This window comes from Ovis aries, chromosome 17, assembly GCF_016772045.2.
Source record: "Ovis aries strain OAR_USU_Benz2616 breed Rambouillet chromosome 17, ARS-UI_Ramb_v3.0, whole genome shotgun sequence".
NCBI lineage: Eukaryota > Metazoa > Chordata > Mammalia > Artiodactyla > Bovidae > Ovis > Ovis aries.
The window spans coordinates 34,624,013-34,646,815 of NC_056070.1; the positions used below are offsets into that span (position 1 = coordinate 34,624,013).

The window sequence follows — 22,803 nt, forward strand, 5'->3', positions numbered from 1 at the left end:
TATTTACAAATTCTCAAAACAAAGTCAATGAAGAAAATAGTAATTGTATTCAACTGCAGGAAAAAAAAACTCAGCAATATCAGCAAAGGGACATATGAGTATGAATTTTCCTGCTACGCCTGCCCTCTGAAAAAGAAGTGCCTTTACAACAACAATACAGCAATAACTGGATTACGTGAGACAACTCCTCTTGCGAGGGGTGTGGGGAAGCAACTTCCCAGGATGAGAGGGCTCTTGACCATTGAACCTTGGGAAATCTAATTACCTCACTTTTAAATGCAAAAGGGCAAAAGAGGCAATTGTGCAGAATTTTGAATGCCACAAAGAATAAGAACAATGTCTTACTTCACTGAGGGAAAAAAAAAATGAAACCTCTTACACATGGCCTATGGTTCTTTCCCCCAGTCCATGAAACAAGAAGAGTTTAAACAGGTGGCTCAGCTTTGTAAAACAGAAAGAGGCATATTGTGAAAATTAAAACCAACATGGTTTCTAAACAGGCAGCAGCATTTTTTAACTGATGCTGTTAAGACTGACCATCAAGGCAAAAACTGTTTACCAAAAGCTAATCAACAGGAAGGAAAGCTTGAAAATGCAGGGCACTTATTTCGGGTACTTGTTCGTCCTGGGCTGTAGCCCTCCCTCCCCTGTTTTCTTCAGTGTCACAGCAGCACGACCTGCCTTCCTGGGGCACTGAAAAACAGGAGCCCAATAGCAACTTCAAGCACAGTTCCCTCCATTCCAGATAAGGCTGGGGTAGTATGTGCACGTCTCTTCTACTGACTGTAAAAGAATGAAGACAATGACAATAGGAACACTGGCCTTGAGTGGCAGGTGAGGTCAGGGAGAAGGACACTGCTGCATGCAGGCCTGTGGAGTTGGCCTGGAGCTGCTCACCTCCAACAGGGACGCTGAAATCCTAAGGGAACTGTCACTAAGCTCCCAACTACCTTCAGAGATTATCTGTATCCTCCAAAAGTGGAAGAGTAACACATTTCTGAAAGTGGCCTAAACAACCAACTCAAGTTCTGTTTGCTTCCCATCACCCCATCCTGTGGGCCCAGAGTGTGTACCAGGTCTGTGGAGAAACTTTGTCAGTGATTTTAAATGTGGGGGAAGAGGAGGCTTATTTATAGGGTGACCTCAGATAATGAGAAAAGCGGCTCTGCAGCGCTGAGTTCCTTTACCTGACTTAATCAGTGCCTGCCAGGGTTGCTTTTCTAAAAGTTCAGAGGGAAACCACACCTGCATCCTGGGGACAGTCATTTATGGGTGCAAGGAGATGGCCATGCAGCCGTTTCTTGCCCAAGTAGGTGAACTGCATGGTGCAGAGCTGACTACTGTGGGGAACTGGGGCTGTCAGAGACGCCCCCTCCAGCCCTTTTTCGGGCAACTACCCGCTGAGTCCATGCTGAGGCAGCGCTCCCCTCTCTCCTGGCTCCTGCTGTTTGGAACCAAGAAAGCTTGCCTTCCAGTGAGGGCTAAATATGCTTTTCAGCTTCATTGTATTTCAAGTGTACTAAATAGCTTTAAAGAATCCACCAAAAGAAATGGGCTGCAGTGCTTTAAAACGACGTCTTAGGTATTTTCAAGAAAGTGGTTTTGTTAAAAGCATCGTCTGTGTGGAACACCTGTGACCTGTTGAGCTTAATTGGGCTGCAGCTGGCGCTGACTGTGGTGCGGGCGGCGGGGGGACATTGTGTGTGCTCGGCTCCCCGCCCCCTCGCTTTTCTTTTCACTTTCAGAGTCCGCGACCTCCTTCCCCTGTGTGTCTGAGGGATTAGGAACCCAGTAGAGAGTGGTGTCCCGCTGTTTGCGAATAGCCTGCCACTGGAGGTGCTTCAAGGAGGAGGCTACCTGGGAGATTATGTACTACTGCAAGGCCGAGGGCCATTCTCCAGGGCCCATTGAGACGCGGTGAAAGGTGGCTGAATGGCTGCGCCTGAAAAATGTGACTGAAGGGCACGCAGCGGGCTCCTGGCCACGGAGCAGCAGATGGAGTCTGACTGTCACAGGCACAAACGGCCAGGGGAGCCCCAAATGGCCAAGAACGCAGATCAGAGCCGAAAACGGGGCCAGTCGAGGAAGGGAATTCCAGGGAAGCCAGTGGCATTGATTTAAAGTTCACAATTCACCTCACAGATAAACTTTTACTTGGGGATGCTAGAGGTGAGAATTTTGGAGGACAAATTTCAGATTTAAGGAATCGTACAATCCCTTGGATGGTATGCAAAATAGGCTTTATGATGCGACTTCATCTGGAATTGTTAAGGTTGAAAACTATCTAGAGTGCCATGCAGAGTACTGAATCAAACGAAAATGAGGTCTGTAAGGAGATGTTCAAAGTCTAATGATATTAGAGAAGGGGGGAAAACTCCTTGGTTGCTTAATTTTGCTGATTTAAAATTATTATGAGATCTCTGAAATATATAGCTGAGTGTACATCCAATCATTATTACTTGCGTGGAGAAATCCATAACAGTTTTTGTTTTTGAAAAATTTACAAATGAATTGACCATCCCACAGGGGTAAAGACTGAGGGTTTTTATTCTTATTGTTTCTGCAACCATCTGCAGCTGTGGGAATTTGAAATGTTTCTAACATTAATTGAACCCTAACAAGTTAAAAAGGAGTATTTTTCGTTTTGAAAAGGACACACCAACTGGTATGGCTATAGAGAGAACCTAAGAAGCCCAGTGGTAGAGCAGAAGAGGGTGAGAAGGTAAATGGATGCTGGGAACCCTCCATTCATTCATTCATTCAAGAAATCTTTATTGACCACCTACAAGGTTCCAGGCCCTAGGGAACAGAGTTGTGAAGAAAACAATGTCCTGCTTTCAGGGAACAAGACTGTGGAAAGTACTGGTTAATGCACCTACTCCTTCAAGGTTCAGTGTGAATGCTTCCACTGAGCGGCACTCTCAGCAGCAACTTCACTCCCTCCCCACACCCGGTTGCTTCAGATCACCCGTCTTGTGTTCTGGAAGCAACCTGTACTACCAGGCAGTTATCTCACAGTTGTCAGGACAGAGTTACTAGTAGTAAATGTCTATTTCCCTCACTAGATGAGAAGGCCCATGAAAGCTGGCAGCCTTGGCCCTGCTGCGCTCTCCCAAAATACCAAGTTAGCATGTCCCTTAACCTCTGGGAGTCTATGAAAAGGGCTACTGCTAAGCTATCTCTGAACAGAGAAAGTAGCTTTTATATTTTGTTTTGTTTTAAATACACACAAACACAGCTCCTGCTGTGACAACTGCAGCCAAAATAATTGTCTTCTCTGGACTAAAAAGCAGTATTGTCTGGAGCACAGTGGGTCATATGAGGTGTGTATCTGTGAACCCTTGGGGGGCAGGGGAGGGTGCTGATGATAAGTTATGCCTGGAAAGCTATTAAGGCCCTGGAAGAGGTACCTAACTGGGTAAAAAGCATTTAGGAATGGGAGTGCTTGGCCCCAGGCAAAGAGCATGACAAGAGATAGTCAAGAAAGGGGAGAGCAAACAAAGTTCAGCTAACATACCCCCAACCCGCCCCCCCCCCTGCCCCCCACCCCATGTCTGAAGGGGTCAGATCCTCCGGACCAGGGTTGCGGAGCTTGGGAAGAAGTGGCTGGGGGAGGGAGGAGGTAAGCAGGGGTATTCAGCCAGTTTTAATAGACCTTGTGTTTCATCATCTGTCAACTGTCTTCGCTGCCAACTCCCACACCATGCCCCACCAACACCTGCGCAAAAGTGCCTCCTTTGAAACTCCAGAGCTTCAGGAATGCCTCAGGTATTCTTCCTTGGATCTTGTCTACCTTGAGATTCTGGACTCTGACTATGGAATGGAATACTCGGAAGTCAGAACTTTTTATACCCTCTGTTTTATTTGAGATATAACTGACATAAAACATTTTATTAGTTTTACTTGTACAACATAATGGTTCACTATGTGTCTATAATGTGAAATAATCACAGTTATAAATTTCTTTGTCTTGTGATGAGATCTTTTAAGATCTGCTCTTTTTGTAATTTTTAAATACACAATACAGTGTCATTAACAGTCACCAGGCTGTACATAACATCCCCAGGACTAACTTATTTCATAAGTGGAAGTTTTTTACATTTTTATCACCTTCACCCATTTCACCCACCCTACACCCAGTCTTGACTTAAATGAGCTCATTTCTCCTTTCCCACTCTCAGAGTCATTTTAAAGAGTATGCTATAATGATAATGGCTATCTGTATTAAACAGAGAAAAATGCCTGACAATAGTTAGCTAAGGGACATATGAAGTTAGGTTCCAGGGAGCAAACACTATGTTAAATATACCGTTAGCTCATGACAGGGAATGAGAAGACATAATTCACACTTCTTTTATAGATGTCATTCTCATTTACAGTAGTACTGTCCTGAAAGAAAAGAGAGCTCTTCTTTCCCAGTAGCATATAAATAAATAAAAATGGATTTGTACTGGGACTTCCCCTGGTGGTCCAATGGCTAAGACTCTGTGCTGCCAATCAGGGGACCTGGGTTCAATCCCTGGTCAGGGAACTAGACCCCACCTGGTACAGCTAAGACCCAGCATAGCCAAAGTAAATTAATAAATACTTTTTAAAAAGGGTCTATATTAAACAATATCACCATCAGATAAGATATTCTAGAACACCTGACAGTATATATTCACATATCTTCTCTTTTACATTAAAAATTGTTTTTATAGTTGTTAGTATCATTAATTTATTTACTTTTGACCATGCCATGCAGCATGTGGGCTCTTCGTTGACCTACGAGGGATTGAACCTGAGCCCCCTGCATTGGAAGTATAGAGTCTTACCCACTGGACCACAGGGAAGTCCTTTCACTTTTACATTTTAAGGTGATCTCTGTTTCCTCTGATGGATAATGCTTGTGTGGCTTATGAGCCATTTGCTTAGAAGCACATATTATATTCTTTTAAACTCACATAATTATAAATCAACATTGTCTTATTTGTAACATGAATTGGATGCTATTTCAAGTATTACTTCACCAGCTTTGTGTGTTTATTGGCTACATAATAATGATTCTTAACCTAGGGTCCCTGGATAGCTAGATGGGTCTAAGAACATACTGAGACCTATGAAAATGTATATGTAGAGAGATAGTTCAAGCTTGCATCATATAAAAGAAGGAACCTCAAACAGGTTAAGAACTACTGCTCTACAGTACTACAATTTAAACCTTAAGTCCCATGAATGCTTCATAATAGTATCTGTTTTCCCCTTTCCAGATGACTTAGGGCAGAATGCAGTTGGGCCAGAACTGCCGCAGCTGGGGAGCACAGGAGTTACGCAGTGGTCAATCACGGTAAAGACAAGGAGTTTTTACTTTCTTAGACCTCCTCTTGTGCCCAGAACAATTCTACAGCTGCCTCTAGGTGTAACTAAATGCTTCTTTAGGTCTTTATTTACATGAAGAGGAAATAAAGACTTCTATTTCATTTATTTAAAAAAAAAGTTAAGATAATAAGACACTAAGACAGCAAATTTAAGCACGTTAGTTAAGGAATGCAAAACCCAAGTTCCCAAGATAAGATTAGAATTTACAAGTGGCACATATTAACTATGTGTAATTTTAGACAACCTGTAAGTCAGTTTTTAAATTTAAATACATGTAGGTTTTGATATTTGGTATCAACATCACACACTGGGGTATTTAGAAATTGAAGGACTTGTTTCCTTATCTGAAAAATTATATGGCCTATTGTCTTACCAGGAGTGAGATGCGCTTTGAACTGTTTCCTGAATGTCCATTAAAAAGGAAAAAAAAAAAAAAAAGATCCCTGATTTCACCAATTTAAAAGGCAGTAGTAAGATACAGTGCTTGTCTTTCAACAATTAAAAAATTATATATGTGGCATAACTTAAAGAGAAATTACAAATACTTGTAAGAGCCACATTGGCTAATCATTTTCATTATAGTTACCCTTAATCCAGAAGAAAGTGAAGAATAAAGATGATTCAATTTATGAAGGCTTTAACCAAAACATTCTTTTTTTTCCTCTTCTGATCATTAAGTCCATTACTTAATGGTGTATGAAACTTAAACATTCTTTCTTAACTACTGTTACCCAAACTCTTTTACAATAATTCTAATGAGAGAATAAGGTTTGTGACAAGTTCAATGATGAAAAGAGCCAGAGACTGTGTCCATTTGTAAAGGAAACACTAAAAACTATGAGACAGGCCATAAAAGCAATCCACAGATATGGAAAGGATTATGAAAAAGGTGAACAGATGAAACTACCTATTGATAATGAAAAAATAACATCTAACATTTTCTAAACTTTAATGTATTAAATTATCACTTGGGATTGGTTTGTTATCAGAAACACAGCAGTTGTTATACTTAAGGAGCTAATGGTGAATTTTTAAAGCATAGATTATTCGTCTGTAATTTTTAAAATCTAAAGATGTAAAATTGAGTGAATTTGAGTATGTGTATTTAGAAATCTCATGACTGTATTCATATATTTTACCTCATCATTTTAAACTAACCATCAGCTTTTTCTAACCATCAAAAAAATCTATCATTGGAAAGACAGCAGTAGATGTCTCTAAATGAACAGAATTTTTTTTTTTTCATGGAGATGAATCAGCTGGACACAAGGGAGTACCATACGATGGACACTATTTTGCAATCTTAGTCAATGTATTCTCTATTATACATGATAAAATATACACATAAAAGGACCCTATAATGTTGTAAAGAGGAGAAAATTGGAGCAAGTGCCAAGAATTTCCTGTTAAGGGCTGTGTTTTTTTATTTGGAGATCTAATCACGAAACTTTAGAAAGGCTACCTTGATAACAAGAACCTCTGTTTTATTATGCTGCTGTGTGTACATCCTTAACTGTTCAGTTGTGTCTGACTCTTTGTGCTTCCATGGACTGTAGCCCACCAGGCTCCTCTGTCCATGGAATTCTCCAGGCAAGAATACTGGAGTGGGTAGCCATTCCCTTCTCCAGGGGATCTTCCTGACCCAGGGACTGAACCTGGGTCTCCTCCATTGCAGATGGATTCTTTACCATCTGAGCCATCAGGGAAGCCCATTATGCTGGCATCTAACTATAAATAAACCCATACCATCCTTGATACAGTGTGTTCATGTATCTTCTGTGCATACTTTATAATTACACTGAAGAATGTGAGAGTCACGAGAAATTCTGAGTTATTTTACAGGTCTGTCGTGCTTTCCCCCACCAACTCTTCTCTTTGAAATAAACATATCTACATTCAAACACATACACACACTCATGAGCAGATGCAATATTAAGTCCACAAGATGCAGCATGAGTTTAAGCACTATATTAAAGTGTGAAGTATACTTTACTATCAGTAGTTCGAAGCCCAGCATTTGTAAATCTTTTAAAATTAACTAGGTTGTTAAGATCCCATCACTCTGGCATCAACCCAGCAGAGCTGTGCCTTTAGCAAAAGAATTCTGTAATAAAACGAGATTTTACATGCTGAAACAAAGTATTTTAAAACACCTTTTTGCCTGTTTCTCATTTTAGTGCTATCTATGGAATTTAAAACCCACACATACATATACAAATGTTCCCATGGAAGATTATGCTAAATTTTGGGTTAACCTCAAAATTACTAACTTTTTGTATCAACCTTTTAATGAACACTTTTATTTTCTTTAAGAAGAAACCCAAGTCCTGAAAAGACTTTAAGATATGTATTCTTTCATTGCCATAACAAACACAACCAAGCTAACCTTAATCAAAAGGGACTCATGAATACCTTTCACACTCCATATGTGAATACCTCTTAGTGAGGCAGATAAAATTCTGCCTCAGTTTCTCTTATGTTTCCAAATATTAACAATCATTTGTGACATCTGCTGTAGGTTAGTCCTTGACTGCTAGGGATAGAAACTCAATTTGCATCAAAGGGGAAATTTATTATAATGCTATTATTGGGTCTAATGGAACCTGAAGACAGTAGTGTAGCTGGGCCTCAGCAGGCCAACTGGGACCAGGCACTCATTCTCTCTCGTATTTTTGATCTCCTCACTCACTACATAGTGGTTTTTTAAACATGGTTGGAAGCACAGCAACACAGTGTCTGTGTTTTATATCTTACAGCTTTAGCCACAAGAAAGTCATTTTCTCATTCCACTAACCAAAACTCCTATGGCAAGTCTCTGAATGGCTTAGCCCCAGTCACTGTCGATATTATGATGGGGTCAAAGTGAGGTAGATCATTTCCTCTGCACCATTATCAACCGTGTGTGCGTTCTCATGTGATGACGTGACAACTCTGCAGTTTTTTGTGAGGAGTGAAAATCCTTGGGATCCTTTAAGTATAGGTGACTGGAGTCAGACCTATGTTGGTTGGTTGAAGGGTGAGAGAGAATATTAAAGTGTCCTCTGCCCTTCTTTATTTATATGCAAACTTGTGTTGCTTATACATTGCTTCAAATGCTGTCTAGCAACACATTACCTCAAAACATTCTGTTGAAAAGATGCCAAATTGATCTTGTACCCACCAGTGCAACGGCCCGCCTGCCAGCCACACTTTCAAAAATAGTGCTCAGTATACCTCAGTGCAGCCAGTTGCTTCTAGCTGCCATTTTCTTAGATCATGCTGCTCACTATGGGTCCAGATAACAATCTGGGCTGTACAACAGATTTTCGGATCATCCAAAATATGATACTGATGGAGCTCCAGTGGAGTAATCAGTGTGCAGTATTTATACAAAATATGATAAAGTTGAAAAACCTCAAGGACTAACTTCTTTGGCAATGATTATGGAATCTACAGTAAAAATTAAAGCTATTCTTTTTGAGTGATGATTCTAACTGGATCATGGTCAAAAATAGATGTTATCTTTGTGTTAAATCCATTCTCTTTCTAAGGAACAAGAGAAGTCTCAATGAAAATCAGAAAAGAAAACAAATAAAAGTTCTACTTCCTTTATGGTGAAAGAGGTCATATAACTGCTGCTACTGCTGCTAAGTCACTTCAGTCATGTCCAACTCTGTGCGACCCCACAGACATCAGCCCATCAGGTTCCGCTGTCCCTGGGATTCTCCAGGCAAGAATACTGGAGTGGGTTGCCATTTCCTTCTCCAATAGATGAAAGTGAAAAGTGAAAGTGAAGTCACTTAGTCGAGTCCGACTCTTAGCGACCCCATGGACCGCAGCCTACCAGGCTCCTCCATCCATGGGATTTTCCAGGCAAGAGTACTGGAGTGGGGTGCCATTGCCTTCTCCGGTCATATAGCTAATAGATTACAAAACTTGAGTCTGGAGCTGTTCAGTTTGGAAGTTTATGGAAATTTAACTTGAAGACAGTTCCTAAATTCAGTTAAACTAGAAATGTGTGTTGACAAGACTTAAGGAGGGGAAGAATGAAATGGACAGTATTCCAAGTTTAAAAAACTTGTACCCATTCTAAGTGTCTGAAAATGATTTTAAGTGTCTTTCACACCAGCTCAACCCCACTTTGTAAACTTGACCAGCTCTTTCTCTTGAGAATAGTGGACAAAGGGGAAGGTAGATGAAACTGAGTCCTTAGTGAACATTTAGAGAAAGAATAATATATTTTTTTCCATCTCCCTTAGCTTTTTGTTTTAAACTAGGGAAAACTCAAACATATACAATAGTAGATTGTGTGTGTTTGTGTGTGTCTGTGTCATATCTGACTCTTTGCAACCCTATGGCTGACCAGGCTTCACTGTCCATGGGATTTCCAGACAAGAATACTGGAGTGGGTTGCCATTTCCTTCTGCAGGGGATCTTCCCGACCCAGAGACGGAACCTGCATCTCCTGCATTGGCAGGCAGTTCTTTAACACTAGCAACACCTGGGAAGCCCAGAGAATAATATATAATGAACTCTCATTCACCTGTTACCCACGTGTACCAATGATAAACTCACAGCCAACCCTATTTTATCTAAACTTTAATCCTTACTCCCAACACTGCACTAAATTTTTTGAAGCAAGTCTCAGAATAATAATATTTAATCCACAAATATTTCAGCATATATCTCTAAAAGATTTTTTAAAAAGCATAATGATAGCATCATTATTCCACATTACAAATAGCAATAATTCCTTAATATAGTCAATATTTAGTCAGTGGTTAAAATTCTGCCCATTATTCATACATGTATTCCAGCTAATTTGTTTGAACTGGGATTAAAAGAAGACCTATGCATTGCATTTCATTAATACATCTCATTTCTTTCTTTTTTTTAAAAATACATCTCATTTCTCTCCCTCTTTTCCCTTACAATTTATGTTGGAGAAACTGGATCATATGTCTGATATAGTTTCCCACATTCTTTACTTTACTGAGCATTTCTGTGGTGTGACTTAGAATGTTCCTCTGTCTCCTTATTTCCTATAAACTCATAATAAGATCTAGAAGCTTGAAAATATTCAGGTTTGATTTTTTTGGGGACAAATACTTCAAAGATATTGAGATTCATACAATGCCTGGCTATTTTTCTTTTTATGGTTTATTCATTCATGATTGCCTAAGTCCTTTACTCCACTAGGGCTGCAACACAGTACTATCATCTTTCTGGTATTCCTTCTTCATTTATTGATTGGGATATATTTATAGAAGGGAAGCTTTCCCATACCTTTCTTGACATCATCTTATATAAATGTTAGTATACTATTCAATCCTTTCTTTTTCCGTTCATCAATTTGCCCAAGAAATCACTTCATAGCTATACTGAGAGCCATTTCTCTTTTAACAGCTGCATATTTACTCAACCAGGCCCCAGGTAATGGACATTTGAGTTGTTGCCAGTCTTTTCCGCCCTTATTTATATGTCAATAGTAGTCTACAAACAATCAAGTGGGACAAAGTAAAGAAGAGTCATCCACCTGGTAAGAAGCATGAGTATGATTAAAGAATATTGCTTTCTCAACCACTACTTGTTCAAAATTTTAGAAACAGTGAGTCTTGAAGTCATACCTTCTGGCTCCTGTATGTGCCTGTTTTTCCCATTTTTCACCTTGCTTTGCACTAGCCAGCCTTTTAAAGGCCTTCAGCCTCAGCCAGCTCTAGTTACGGCTCACGTTCTTCACATCTCTAAGTGGCTTCATGCTACAGAACTGATCTGGCTTTTGTCTGAAGCCTGGTGACTGTAACTGTCTCACTTGCAGTCTCTGCCTTCTGGCAATCAACACTGCTGCTACACTAATGTGGTGGTGGCAGAGGCAGCAGCAGAGCTCATGGGGCTGGCAGTGGGGCAATCACAGGCTTAGGAAGTGATAACAGGAAAATCAGCATTCTCTTATTTATTTTTGTGATTCAAACCAGTGTGGCTTTCCAAATCAATTTTTCATGTACACGGTAATGTCCTGGGACTAGCTCTGAATTCTTGGAAGATCATATGCTTAATATGCCATAGACATTCCTAGTAGAGAGATATTATTCTAGGCCCCTAGTTTCTAGCCTTTACTTATCCCCTCTCAAAGAATGAATCTACTCTGTGTCTTCAAACATCAGTTCTATGCCAATGCCTCTGAAATGTTTATCTTCAGCTATAAGGCATCTCTCCAGGCCCCTGCAACCCAAAGTGTCCACCATCAGATGTGTCACCTTGATCAGAGAACTGCTTGCTTCACTAACTCATTTTCAAGGATATGCCCTTCATCTTGACATCCAGGCTTGAATCCACTAATGATATAGCCCTTTTTCTTGGCCTGATACCACTTAATCTGACCACCTCTCCTGAATCAGATGTTGATTTACTTGGCATCACATGACAATTCTACCCAGAAAGGGCTAACCAATGGGTAAAGTCAGGTTGGAGGGGATTCTTGAATACCTGTGCTTTGTCCTTGGATGCAGTCTATGGATAAACACATTAGACAAGATCTTTGTTGGTATGCTAATCAAGTGTGAATATTTGTTAGAACCACTGAATATTTGGGGATAAAAACAAGCCTAGGAGAAAAAAGATCCCAAATGACATGGTGAATGAGTCCTGATTAACAAACAAAATTGATGAAATAAGCCTGGCTCCTCTTAGTAGAGAAAGTGATCAGATGTGAGAGCGGCCCAAACCACAGCCCAGCAGAAATCCTAATGGTACAACTGTGATAGCAGAGGAATGGGGGCTGCAGTGAGAAATCACTCCAACTCTTCAGTACCTACAAGGTGCTTACCGAAAGGGTTAGAACTGTTGATCTTGTGAGGCTCTAGAAAGCAGATCTAGGACTAAGGTTGCAGGAGAGAGGTTTCTGCTCAATAAAAGAAACCCATGAATAATTCACAAGCTGCCCAGATGTAGATAGCTCTAGGGATAGTGAGTAAACAATTATTAGTTCAGTTTAGTCGCTCAGTCGTGTCCGACTCTTTGTGACCCTATGAACTGCAGCATGCCAGGCTTCCCTGTCCATCACCAACTCCTGGAGCCTGCTCAAACTCATGACCATGTGATAGGACTATTGTAGATCTTATTCAAATACTGGGAAGAAAGTTTGCTTCCATGGCAGAGAAGAACTTTCAGTATGCTTCCATCATCAAGTCTACAGCATTCCCTTTACTTGTACTCGCATGCTTAACTGTCTTTTCTGTTTCAATGGTTGTTCTACCTGGGTTCCTAAGAGTAGTCTTCCTATTTAATCACTGGATTCCATTCGCTTTTTCCTAAGTCAAGATTTGCTGCTGTAATTGCTTCCCCATGCATAATCAGTTTCCCCCATCAGCATAACAATATGTTGTAATTACTCATTTTTAAAGCATAATCACCTCCCATGTCTCCACATCTGCTTAATTTTTTTTATGAAGTATGTATCATGTATGTATTTAGCTTGCTGTGCTGGGTCGTAGTTGCAGTATGTGGGATCTAGTTCCCAGACCAGGGATTGAACCCTGTCCCCTCGGCCCCCAACCCCTCACCCCCTGCATTGAGAGCGTGCAGTCTTAGTCACTGGACCACCAGGGAAGTCCCCCCACATCTGCTGTAATCCACCACCAGTGAAACTCCTTGGAGTAGCTGTTTTTATTTGCCTCTCTCCACTTCCTCTCCTTCTATTCTCCCTTAAACTCATCCAAATGAGACTTCTGACCTTCCACTGAACTGCTCCGTCAAATAATCCAATGGTCAGTCCTCAGTCGTCAATTAACTTGATCTATCATTTGCTATCAATCACCCCTCCCACTTTCTTCAGCTGGACACTGGAACACCGCCCACTCTCTTCACTCCAGCTATACGGACTTCCTGACTGCTCTTAAACAAGAAAGGCTCACTCTTGTTCAGATCATTCACTCTTGTTGTCCCCCTTCTGGAATGATCTTCTCTTGGATAACAAACCGTACAATTCACTTACCTCAGGCTTTGATCCAGTATCACCTTTTTGGTAAGCTCTTCCTGGCCACCTGTATTTAAACCTATTGCCTACTCTCTAGAATCCTTTTCTCCTCTGCTTTATTTTGCTCCTCCTCTCTTACTGTCATCTAATATATTACATTTTAACTTATTTCGTTGATGTGCTCTTTCTCCTCACAAAAATAGACCCACAAATTCGTAGACTTTCATTTAGTATGTTTGCTATTGTGCACCAGTGACTGGAAACTTAATAGTAGGTGCTCAATAAATACATGTTGAATGAATGAGGACAAGTCTGATATTTGACTTAATGTTAACTAAAGTTAGGACTTTTGTCCTAACAATTTGATTTTTGACCAAATGTGGAACTTATTCCTTATAACTTTATACTGTATATACTGCTGAGGCAGATTGTTAAAAACAAAAACAAAAAAGCTCTATAAAACAACTTCAGAACCAATGAACCTCTTGCTCATGCTCCAATCTAGATTCAGTAGAGCAAGCTTTGACTACCATTAATTTGAAGTGTGCTTTTGGCCAGCCTTCCACAAAATGGGGCTGTGCTAAATACCTAGTAACCAAATAAAAACAGTGGAGATTAAGTAGAGATTAGAGCTAAACGGAATGTTAAATAAAGCTCTCAGCTGTGATACCATTTTATATTCCTGAGTGCTTGCAAATAACTCCTGAAAGTACTTGAAATGTAAATTCAGTCTGTCCCTGACCCCATCACTACCCTAACCCATGGCTCACACAGGGGTATCCTACACTCAGGTGCTACACAGCTGGTTTGAAGCTCTGAGAACACCACCCAATACAGAGCTCTGCAAAACTGCAAATCCAGAAAGGCTCTCTGACTGATGAAAGCCTGATCAGGGGGATCTCAGTGACTTTTGGGTGCTAGTACTTTAAAAAAATCCTCCATGTGATCTGTGCTGTTTTCATAAGGCCTCAGTGCCTACCTGGTCTATGAGTCTAACCCGCTAGTGTCAGACACTGTAACCTCAGTGTTACTGATGTTCAGATGAGCAGCAGTGCAACAAGTCTTCTGCTATCTCCTTCAAAAATCATCAGCAAAATCTGCTCTACATTCCTGGTCCTCTGAACAACAAACAAAGCAGTTACAGGATACTGTAACCAGGATACTGTGTGATTTCTGAAGAAGTGACACTTCTGAGAAACAGAAAATCTGCTTTCTAGGAATATGTTCAGAGATGGAAAGTAAGGGTTTTATAAGGAAAAACGTTCTGTAAAAAAGAAAAATTGCTAGTTATATAAGCCAAAAAAACTGCAGGTGGATTTGTTTTTATAAAAAGTATAAAATCAAAAAACAATTTAATACAAAAACTTTAAGTATAAACATTAATTAATTTAAGTATTTTACTACCGATATCATTTATATATCAAATACAAAGCAGTTCAGTAGTTTTTTTTTTTTTTTCAAAAATAAGAATTACTTCAGATTAGCTCTAAATGTATAGGTCCTTAAGTCTCTGAGAAATTAAAATGCAATAATTTTAGAGGCTAGTTTCAAGATTCAGTGTGACAAAACAGAACAACAGGCAAAGACTTTTCATGCTAATATTTGACAGAAACATGAAGGTATAGCCACAAACACAGCAGCTCTGAATCCCAAGAACACTGTGAAGCCAGTATTTAGGGAAAGAGAAGGGCTATTCTATTCAACTCAATTCATTCAGGAAAACCAATGCAGAAAACATTGCTCTATGCTCTTGGGGAGGGAATATAAAGTTAACCTGCAGGAGCCTAGAATTCAGAAGCAGGGAATAAGACAATTGTACAAATGCTTTTTAGAAAGTGAAGTGAGTGACATGTGAGAAACACAGAATACTGGCATGGAAGAACAATGCTGATGATGATGGTAACAGTTGTCATTACAACTACGACCACCGCCACCAGGGCCACCACTGACTGACTCCCAAATATCCTAGATCTTCACATGTCTAATCTATCCGACAGGCCAAGTAAGGGAGGCAGCAGTCCCCCTCCCCCCCAATTTAAAAATGAAGAAACTGACATTTAAAGCATTTAGGTATATTTGCTCAATATCATATAATCAGGTAAGTGCTGAATCCAGGTTTAAATCCGTATCTGCATGACTCCAGTACCTTCGAACCATTTATTATTCTCAGGCTATCTGGCCCTCACTGTCGCTCTGATGAGGAGGAGAAAACATCTACCAGGAGCTCACTAATCAAGAGAAGGCTCCTTACTAATGAGCTTTAAATGAAGGGGAGATGTGAAGATGGTGGTGCTGGCAGCGAGGCACTCCATGTGAAGGAACACTCCTGAGCAAGGCACAGAGGCAGCACAGGGTAGGCTGCATTCAGAGGTTCAAAAGTAGTTTCACAAGACTTGGGTGGTTTCAGACTGTGCTCCTTGTCGTCTCCGGGTTCTCGTCAAATGTCTGGGGCATAGAGGAAGGATGAGAGGGAAACAGCTGAGAGCGTAGAGAAAGACGTGATTGAAGGAACAAAACCTGGGGAGCACTTCAGCTTAGCGTGATACAAGGAGAGAGTCTGTAGAAGACAGGAAGAAGCAGAGGAGCCTACGAGAGTTCACATGAAAACCAGAAGAGCATTTCAGGAAGAGGGTATGGCTTCTGGCAGATGGGGCAGAAAGGTCAGGGAAGCTGAGGGCTTGGAGCTTGGGTCCTGGATTGGAGGCGAGGAAACGGTTGGTGAGGTCAGCTCAGCAGTGTGGAGGGAGAGAGAGGCCAGGCTGCCAGGGTTTCTAAAGTGACTGTGGAGCGAGGAACTGGAGGCAGTAAGTGTTCCAGTCTTTTGAGAATTTCAGTGGTAAAATGGAGACAGGCTGTAACCTAAGAGTAACAACGATCTAAGGGAGGTTTAAAAAGGAATATACTATCCAAAAGTGGATGTAAAACAAGAAATGGTATTTCCAGAGTTAATTTTTAATTTCCTGAGTTCACTGCTGTACGAATGTCAAACCATTTTGGCACTCATATCCTGGCATGTGCATGAACTTAATTGTGGAGATAAATGCAGTAGCAGCTCAGACAGAAATCAAAAATCCTCTGTAAAATTACAGGAACGGTTACATTAAGTTCTTTTCAAACTTCTAATCCTCCAATTCCAGCTATAGCATAATGGTTAGAGGTTTCTCTGCCAGTGGGTAAAGACAGGTACCCTCAAGTGTAAGCACAGACTAGCACACAACACTAGCACACAAAACACCTACTAACACATAGCATATGATTATTCCAAAACTTCAGATCTTTTCCATTGTCAAATAATCTTCGTTTGTATTCATGTTTTATTTGCTTTACCTTAAGTCACCCCCTAATCATGCTGACATCTACTACTGATGATTATATTAGACCTAAAAGTGTTCTTAAACAAATGAAAAATACTGACTTCCATTCCTGAAAGTCCTGCTTCCAATTTTCAGGAGGAAATTAAATAATGTATAAATCAAATACTGGGCCTGAGCCCAGACAGCTGAACATCGTTTTGTCCTTTCAAGGCAAAGAGGAAGTGTCTGCTATGGCAGGGACATGCCAAGAGAAATAAAGCTTAACCTCAGCCCCATGTGAAAGTGATTTTAGATAATCGGGGGTGTCTACAAATAGGTTAAAAATGGGACCACATACTAGCAGGGAACTTTCCATGGAAGTTAAAAAATGTATCAAGATCTAACCCCCACCTTAAAAACAAAATGTGTTTGGAAACTGGCATGGCCTTAGAAATTCTATATACAGACAGTAGAGGAAAGGGAAAGTAGAGAGGGGAAGAGAGTTGACAAGTCAAAGGAAGTTAAAACGTGTTTCCGCTTAGCATTTATGATAGGCTCACAATTTGATTTCTTTGTAATTGTAATTGCCAGATTCAAAATGATATATGTTTGAAGAGGAAGGAAAGGGGGGAGAGGAAGAAGGGGAAAAGGAGGGGGAGAGAGAGAAAGAATGACTAAGAATATACGTGTGTAGATAGAGTAACAAATTATTTAGTGAAAAATTATTTAGATTAGGGACTAGCAAATTTATTCTGCAAAGGGCCAGAGAGCAAATATTTTAGGCTTTGTGGAGAACACAGCCCCTCCTGTAACTATTCAAATCACTTTTGTTGTTCGCAAGCAGCCATAGGCAGTATGTAAATGAATGAGTTGTGGCTGTGTGCCAACACAACTTTATGGACACTGAAATTAGAACTTCATGTATTTTTCTTCTTTTGATTTTTCTTCAATCACTTCAATACATAAAACTATTCTTAGCTTATGAGCCTTACAAAAACAGATTGTGGGACATATCTGACCTGCAGACTTAGTGTGCTGCCCCAACCCCCACCCCAATTCAGATAGAGCATTCCTATGAAACTAGGCTTGACTCAGATTTGGGGGATTCTAGGTAATAAAAACTGCTTTTTTTTTTTTTTTTTTGGTCAGTAGCTGAACAAAAAAACAGTAGTAATGGGGAAAAGCATTTACTTGGACAATACAGCAGACTCTAACCCTGTGAAAAAGACAAGTACCTCTATCTGTTTCCAGGGGGATGCTTACACAAGTAAGAAACCAAAGTTTATGTAGTAAGAAACTTTGAAGCCAAATGCTATATAACCATTAATATGCAACATTATTCAAGGATCAAGGGTGTTTTAAAATATTATCCCCTTTATCAGAAGTTAATATTTTATAAACATCCTTTGTAGCATAACACTAGTCAGGAATTACACATAAATTTCCATCATCACCTCTATGGAAACCAGAGAGCTGGGTACTGGAAGGGTTTTCTGGTGGAACATATGCTTTACAGATCACATGGTGATAAAAACTTTATGGAGCATCTGACCTAGACTTCCAGAAACAAAGGAAATATAAAAGTGCAAAGCATGTACATTCACAGTTTTTTGTGAAGCAAAATAATTTTTATACATTAAATGTTCTATTATGGAACAAACACTGACTTTTTCTTTCTGCATTCAAGGAGAAAACCTCTTACAAAACATCCTGGTAGGTGTCTCACTATGTTGATATAGGAAACAGCATTCCTTTTTTTTTTTTTTTTTGAGTGGATATTCCTAGTACTTCTCCTTAGTAATCTTGAACAGATGAGGCCTTCTTATTCAGGGAACTGCTCCTCAGCCACACCAACCCTTTACAGTGTGGTCATGGTGCCCTGCAGTACTGTGGGTAAACCCTTTACAGTGTGGTCACGGTGCCCTGTGGCACTGTGGGTACCACAGGGGTAGCTGCAAGATGCAGCTGGTTGGGACAGATTGTGTCCCGAGGATGAACAATGATTCGGGGAAGGTTTAAAAAATGAATATATTACCCCCAAATGGTTGTAAAAGCGGATTATCTCCAGAGTTGTATTTTTATGGCCCGGTCACTCACGGTACCCAGGATTGCAATCAATGTGGAGTGGATAATCACACTTGCTTTAGAGAATTTAGAACTCAGATTTTTATTTGACGGCAAGTTCTGGTCAGGAATGCAATCCTCTATTATAATATTGTCTGTTTAAGGAAACAGAACTCTCCCAACACTGACCTGTTTTGTGGTGGTCTGCTTTATGGCACTGTTTCTAGGAATTCATTGTGGGGAAACAAGCTGCCTTAACCATCCACATGGAAACGATTGAGGCTGGAGGCGAGGGAGAGGCAGAGAGAGTGGGAAGGCTGAGGGTGTAAAACAGGCGGTGGCCTTGAGAGCAGTCTTTTTATTTCTTCTCTCCTTCTTCATTTCCTCCCATGCTGTATCCTTATTGTTTTTAGTACACTTAGAGCAGTTTTTAGATTCATGGTAAAACTGAGTGGGAAGTACAGATACCCTTTGCCCCTACATATACACAGCCTCCCCTATAATCAACATCCCTCACCCAGGGGTATATCTGTTACAATCAATGAACCTGCACCTACACAATATTATCACCCAAAGTTCAGAGTTTACCTCAGGGTTCACTCTTGGCATTGTACATCCAGTGGGTTTGGACAAATGTGTAATGACATGTATCTACCATTACAGTATCATACAGACTAGCCTCACTGTCCTAAAAATCCTATGTGCTCTACTTATTCATCCCTTCTAACCCCTCGCAACCAATGATCTTTTTTTTACTGTCTCCATAGTGTTTTTGCTTTTTCCAGAAGGTCATATAGTTGGAATTACGTAGTGTGTCGCCTTTTTGGATTGGCTCCTTAGTGATATACACTTAAGGTTCCTCCAGGTCTTTTTATGGCTTGATAGTGCATTTTTTTTCAGTGCTGAATAAGAAAGATTCCACTGTGTGGATGCGCTAGTTTATTTATTCACTCACTTACTGAAGGACGTTTTGGCTGCTTCCATGCCTCTGGTAGTTATTCTTCTTTTACTATTACTACAATGACTACATATATGAGAAAACTACCCAGGTCACAGAGCTAGTAAATATCAGACATGGGGTTCAAATCCAGGATTGCCTTATTCAAGAGACTGAGGCTTATATTTTCATCTCTGCCATACTTCCAATTTGTGTATATTTTTATATGAATTTATTCCTTCTAGCTGAAGCTTTAAAAAAACTGTCATTTCAATCAGAAGTAATATAAACTCACAGTAAGGGAAAAATGAATAATTTCAGGTTTGTTTACCATGGTCCTACATCCAGGGGTTTATTTCAACATCCACAAAATGCCATTTAATAAGAAACATATAGATTAAGACATAACATTTCCCCTTAAAACTTTAGCTCACAACTTCCCCTAATGTGAAAACAACAAATTTCTGGAATGTACAAACTTAAGGAAAAGTATCAGTACCCTAACTCGGCATTTATCACATGCTTTATGTTTTTATACTTTAATAAACAAAAATTAAATGATAAGCCAATTAGGTCAATTAGCTAAGAATATAAGGACTGCCATAAAACTTTCCTTTCCCTACCAAGTCATTTTTCTGGTTGTAAACAAACTAAAATAATGAACAAAACAAAAACAAAAGAACAGTGGTAGGTCAGGCAGTTTAAAAGACCAAGGCTACCAGAACCTTATGCAAACACTGCTTATAAATGCATCACCATTACCTCCAGAGTTTTCATCCCTTGGTTCTGCAGGCCCCAAAAGTCATTTATCAGAAAAGTGAATGAGTAGACTCAAGGGTAGAAATGGGATATTTCACACAGTGTGGCTGTTGTTTGTGGTTGTTTCCATTTAACTGGATCACAAGAGAGTGGACAACGGTGGAAACTGAAGGGGGTTAAAAAAAAAAAAAGACAACCATCCAAGGGTCTCAGGAAAAAGTACTGCAGAGAAAATTAACATAAACATAATTCAATTAAAATGAAAACTGTTTCCAACAGACTTGGATATGAAAGTTAACATACCTGCACAACTCAAGAAGTAAAAGCAAACATGTTCAATTACGCAACCAATGAGTTGTGCTTTCATTCAGACCCATCTAGAAAATTACTCTGCGATTCTTCCTCTTACTGAAAATTATGACCCTCAGGAAACTTGACTTTGACCAAAATGATTCAGATCACAGTGTTGCCAGGACTCTGGTGAGATCAACCAAAGTTCTTCATCCTGGATTCTTGCCTCAAGTTCATAAAAGAATGACATCCTCTCATTACCAGACAGCCTCTCAAAACACATGGGCTATTCTAGTGGGGAGTCCAATTATCATTTCCAGATTAAATCAGTGCCTAGAGCACTTGAACTAGAGAACTGGGTAACAGGATATGATAGGGTTTAAAAAATGATGTATCCTTTTATATAATTAATTTGAACCTTGCCCAGCCTACAACTGATCCCAACTTGTTATCATCAAATATCAAAACTCAAACCCAAGGTAAAAGGCAGTGGGAGAAGTCTCTTTATCTCCAGTGATTATCTTGGCAAATGCCTGGGACTCACATAAGTGTTTGTTTTTAATACAGTTAAGATAAAACAGTTTTAGATATTCCAAAAAGTACATATACTACTTCTGTCCAGAGAAGATGGTAGTGTTCAGTGTGGTAAACTTTCACAAAAGTAACATTGTATGCATGAGGTCTTTCACTCATCAAACATTTATTAAGAACAAACTATAGGCCAGACACTAACAGTCTTCTTTGATCAATGAATGAATTCTAAGATTCTGAAGCTTTAACACTGGCATTAGAAAGGCATTATTTCTGGCAAATGTAAGTAGTGGTTTCAGATCACTGCAGAAGGGCAACTATTAAAATAATTCAAAAAACCCTTCAAGATGACACTGAGTTACAACTAACATACTATATAGATTAATTCCTTGTGATGCTGAAGATGAAACTAGATTATCAAGCTGGTCAGAAAGTAAGAAAAAGCTAGAGCAGAAGCTTAATAGACACAAATTCCCAGCCACACACACACATTTACTGAATGCAATCAAAACCATCCTAAAGAAACAATGGATATTCAAGGAAATTAAGATTTAAGGGCACCAGCTTTGGAGTACTTGGATCTACCAGTTTTATCTGTGAGATCTTAAAAATACTATTTTAAGCTACAGTTTCTTCCTCTGTAAAATGAGTGTACTATTTTTTTTCTCATAGGGGTATTGTATTAAACCAGATAACTTTGTGTCTCATAGGATTATTGTATTAAAAATTAAACAACAAATTATTAGGCTTATTGTATTAAATTAGTTATTACATGACATTATTGCTAGTTGTCTAGCAATATCATAGTAATTGTTCAACAAAACTGCTGCAAACATTTACTAATATCATTAATCTATAACCTGATTACTGAGTGTATATTGAAGATATGGCTATGGATTTATCTATCATTTTTTTCCCAGTGCAAATTATTTATAACCTAATTCAAGTGGAAGTCATTGTGAGTGGTTTAGGAGGCTTCTATCTCATACATCCTTATGTTTCTACTTGTGGAAATGTTCACTTTCGGTTGTAATTTGTTTCTAATTCCTAAAATTCCAGCTTTTCCTTGGAATGTCTTCCAGTAAAAAACTGAAGCTGACAAATGGAATTCTGATATGAGACAACTATAAGCAAAGCAACTCGAAATTAATTTTTATAGCCATTTAGCATCCAATGTTGGAGACTGAGGGGAATGCACTGATAAACAGCAACAGCATAAAGGAATGAAGACAGGAAGTTTACAGGCTGGAGACATAGTTGTGTACAACTATTTAATAAGTTTTACAAAGATGCAGCAAAATCCTAAAGATGGATTTTGTGTGGGTCTACTAAATTCACAGAAGTATTTTCATTATATCCATACACATAGAGAATGAATTATCTGTCAACAGCCATCTTTGAAAACAAAAAGCAAAATATTTTCTAGCAGAAAGAAGCTCAAAAATGTCACCCTGACTACTGGTATCATCTGAGCATCAAGACTGAGTGATGACATTTTGCACTGCCTTTGCTGACTGGTTGATAGGAAAGATCATTCTTGCCAACGCCTCCAAGAATCTCACTGTGTACTACAGTGCATTACTGTTAATGACACTGTGATTCTCAGCATGTGAAAC

At 39.5% G+C, this 22,803-nt stretch overlaps 1 protein-coding gene across 2 annotated transcripts in view; it reads right to left on the reverse strand.

Annotated features, from left to right (window-relative positions):
- The window catches only part of AFG2A (AFG2 AAA ATPase homolog A), a 351,807-nt gene that overhangs the window by 9,613 nt on the left and 319,391 nt on the right, over positions 1-22,803 (reverse strand). Inside the window, exon 16 of one of the 2 annotated variants that reach the window (XM_042234360.2) lies at positions 3,844-20,531. The exons of the other annotated variant lie outside the window; for it this stretch is intronic. Coding sequence (XP_042090294.1) covers positions 20,505-20,531 — 27 coding nt within the window. The 3' untranslated portion in view covers positions 3,844-20,504. Of the gene's footprint in view, positions 1-3,843; positions 20,532-22,803 lie in introns of those variants that run through there. 2 annotated transcript variants of the gene reach the window in all.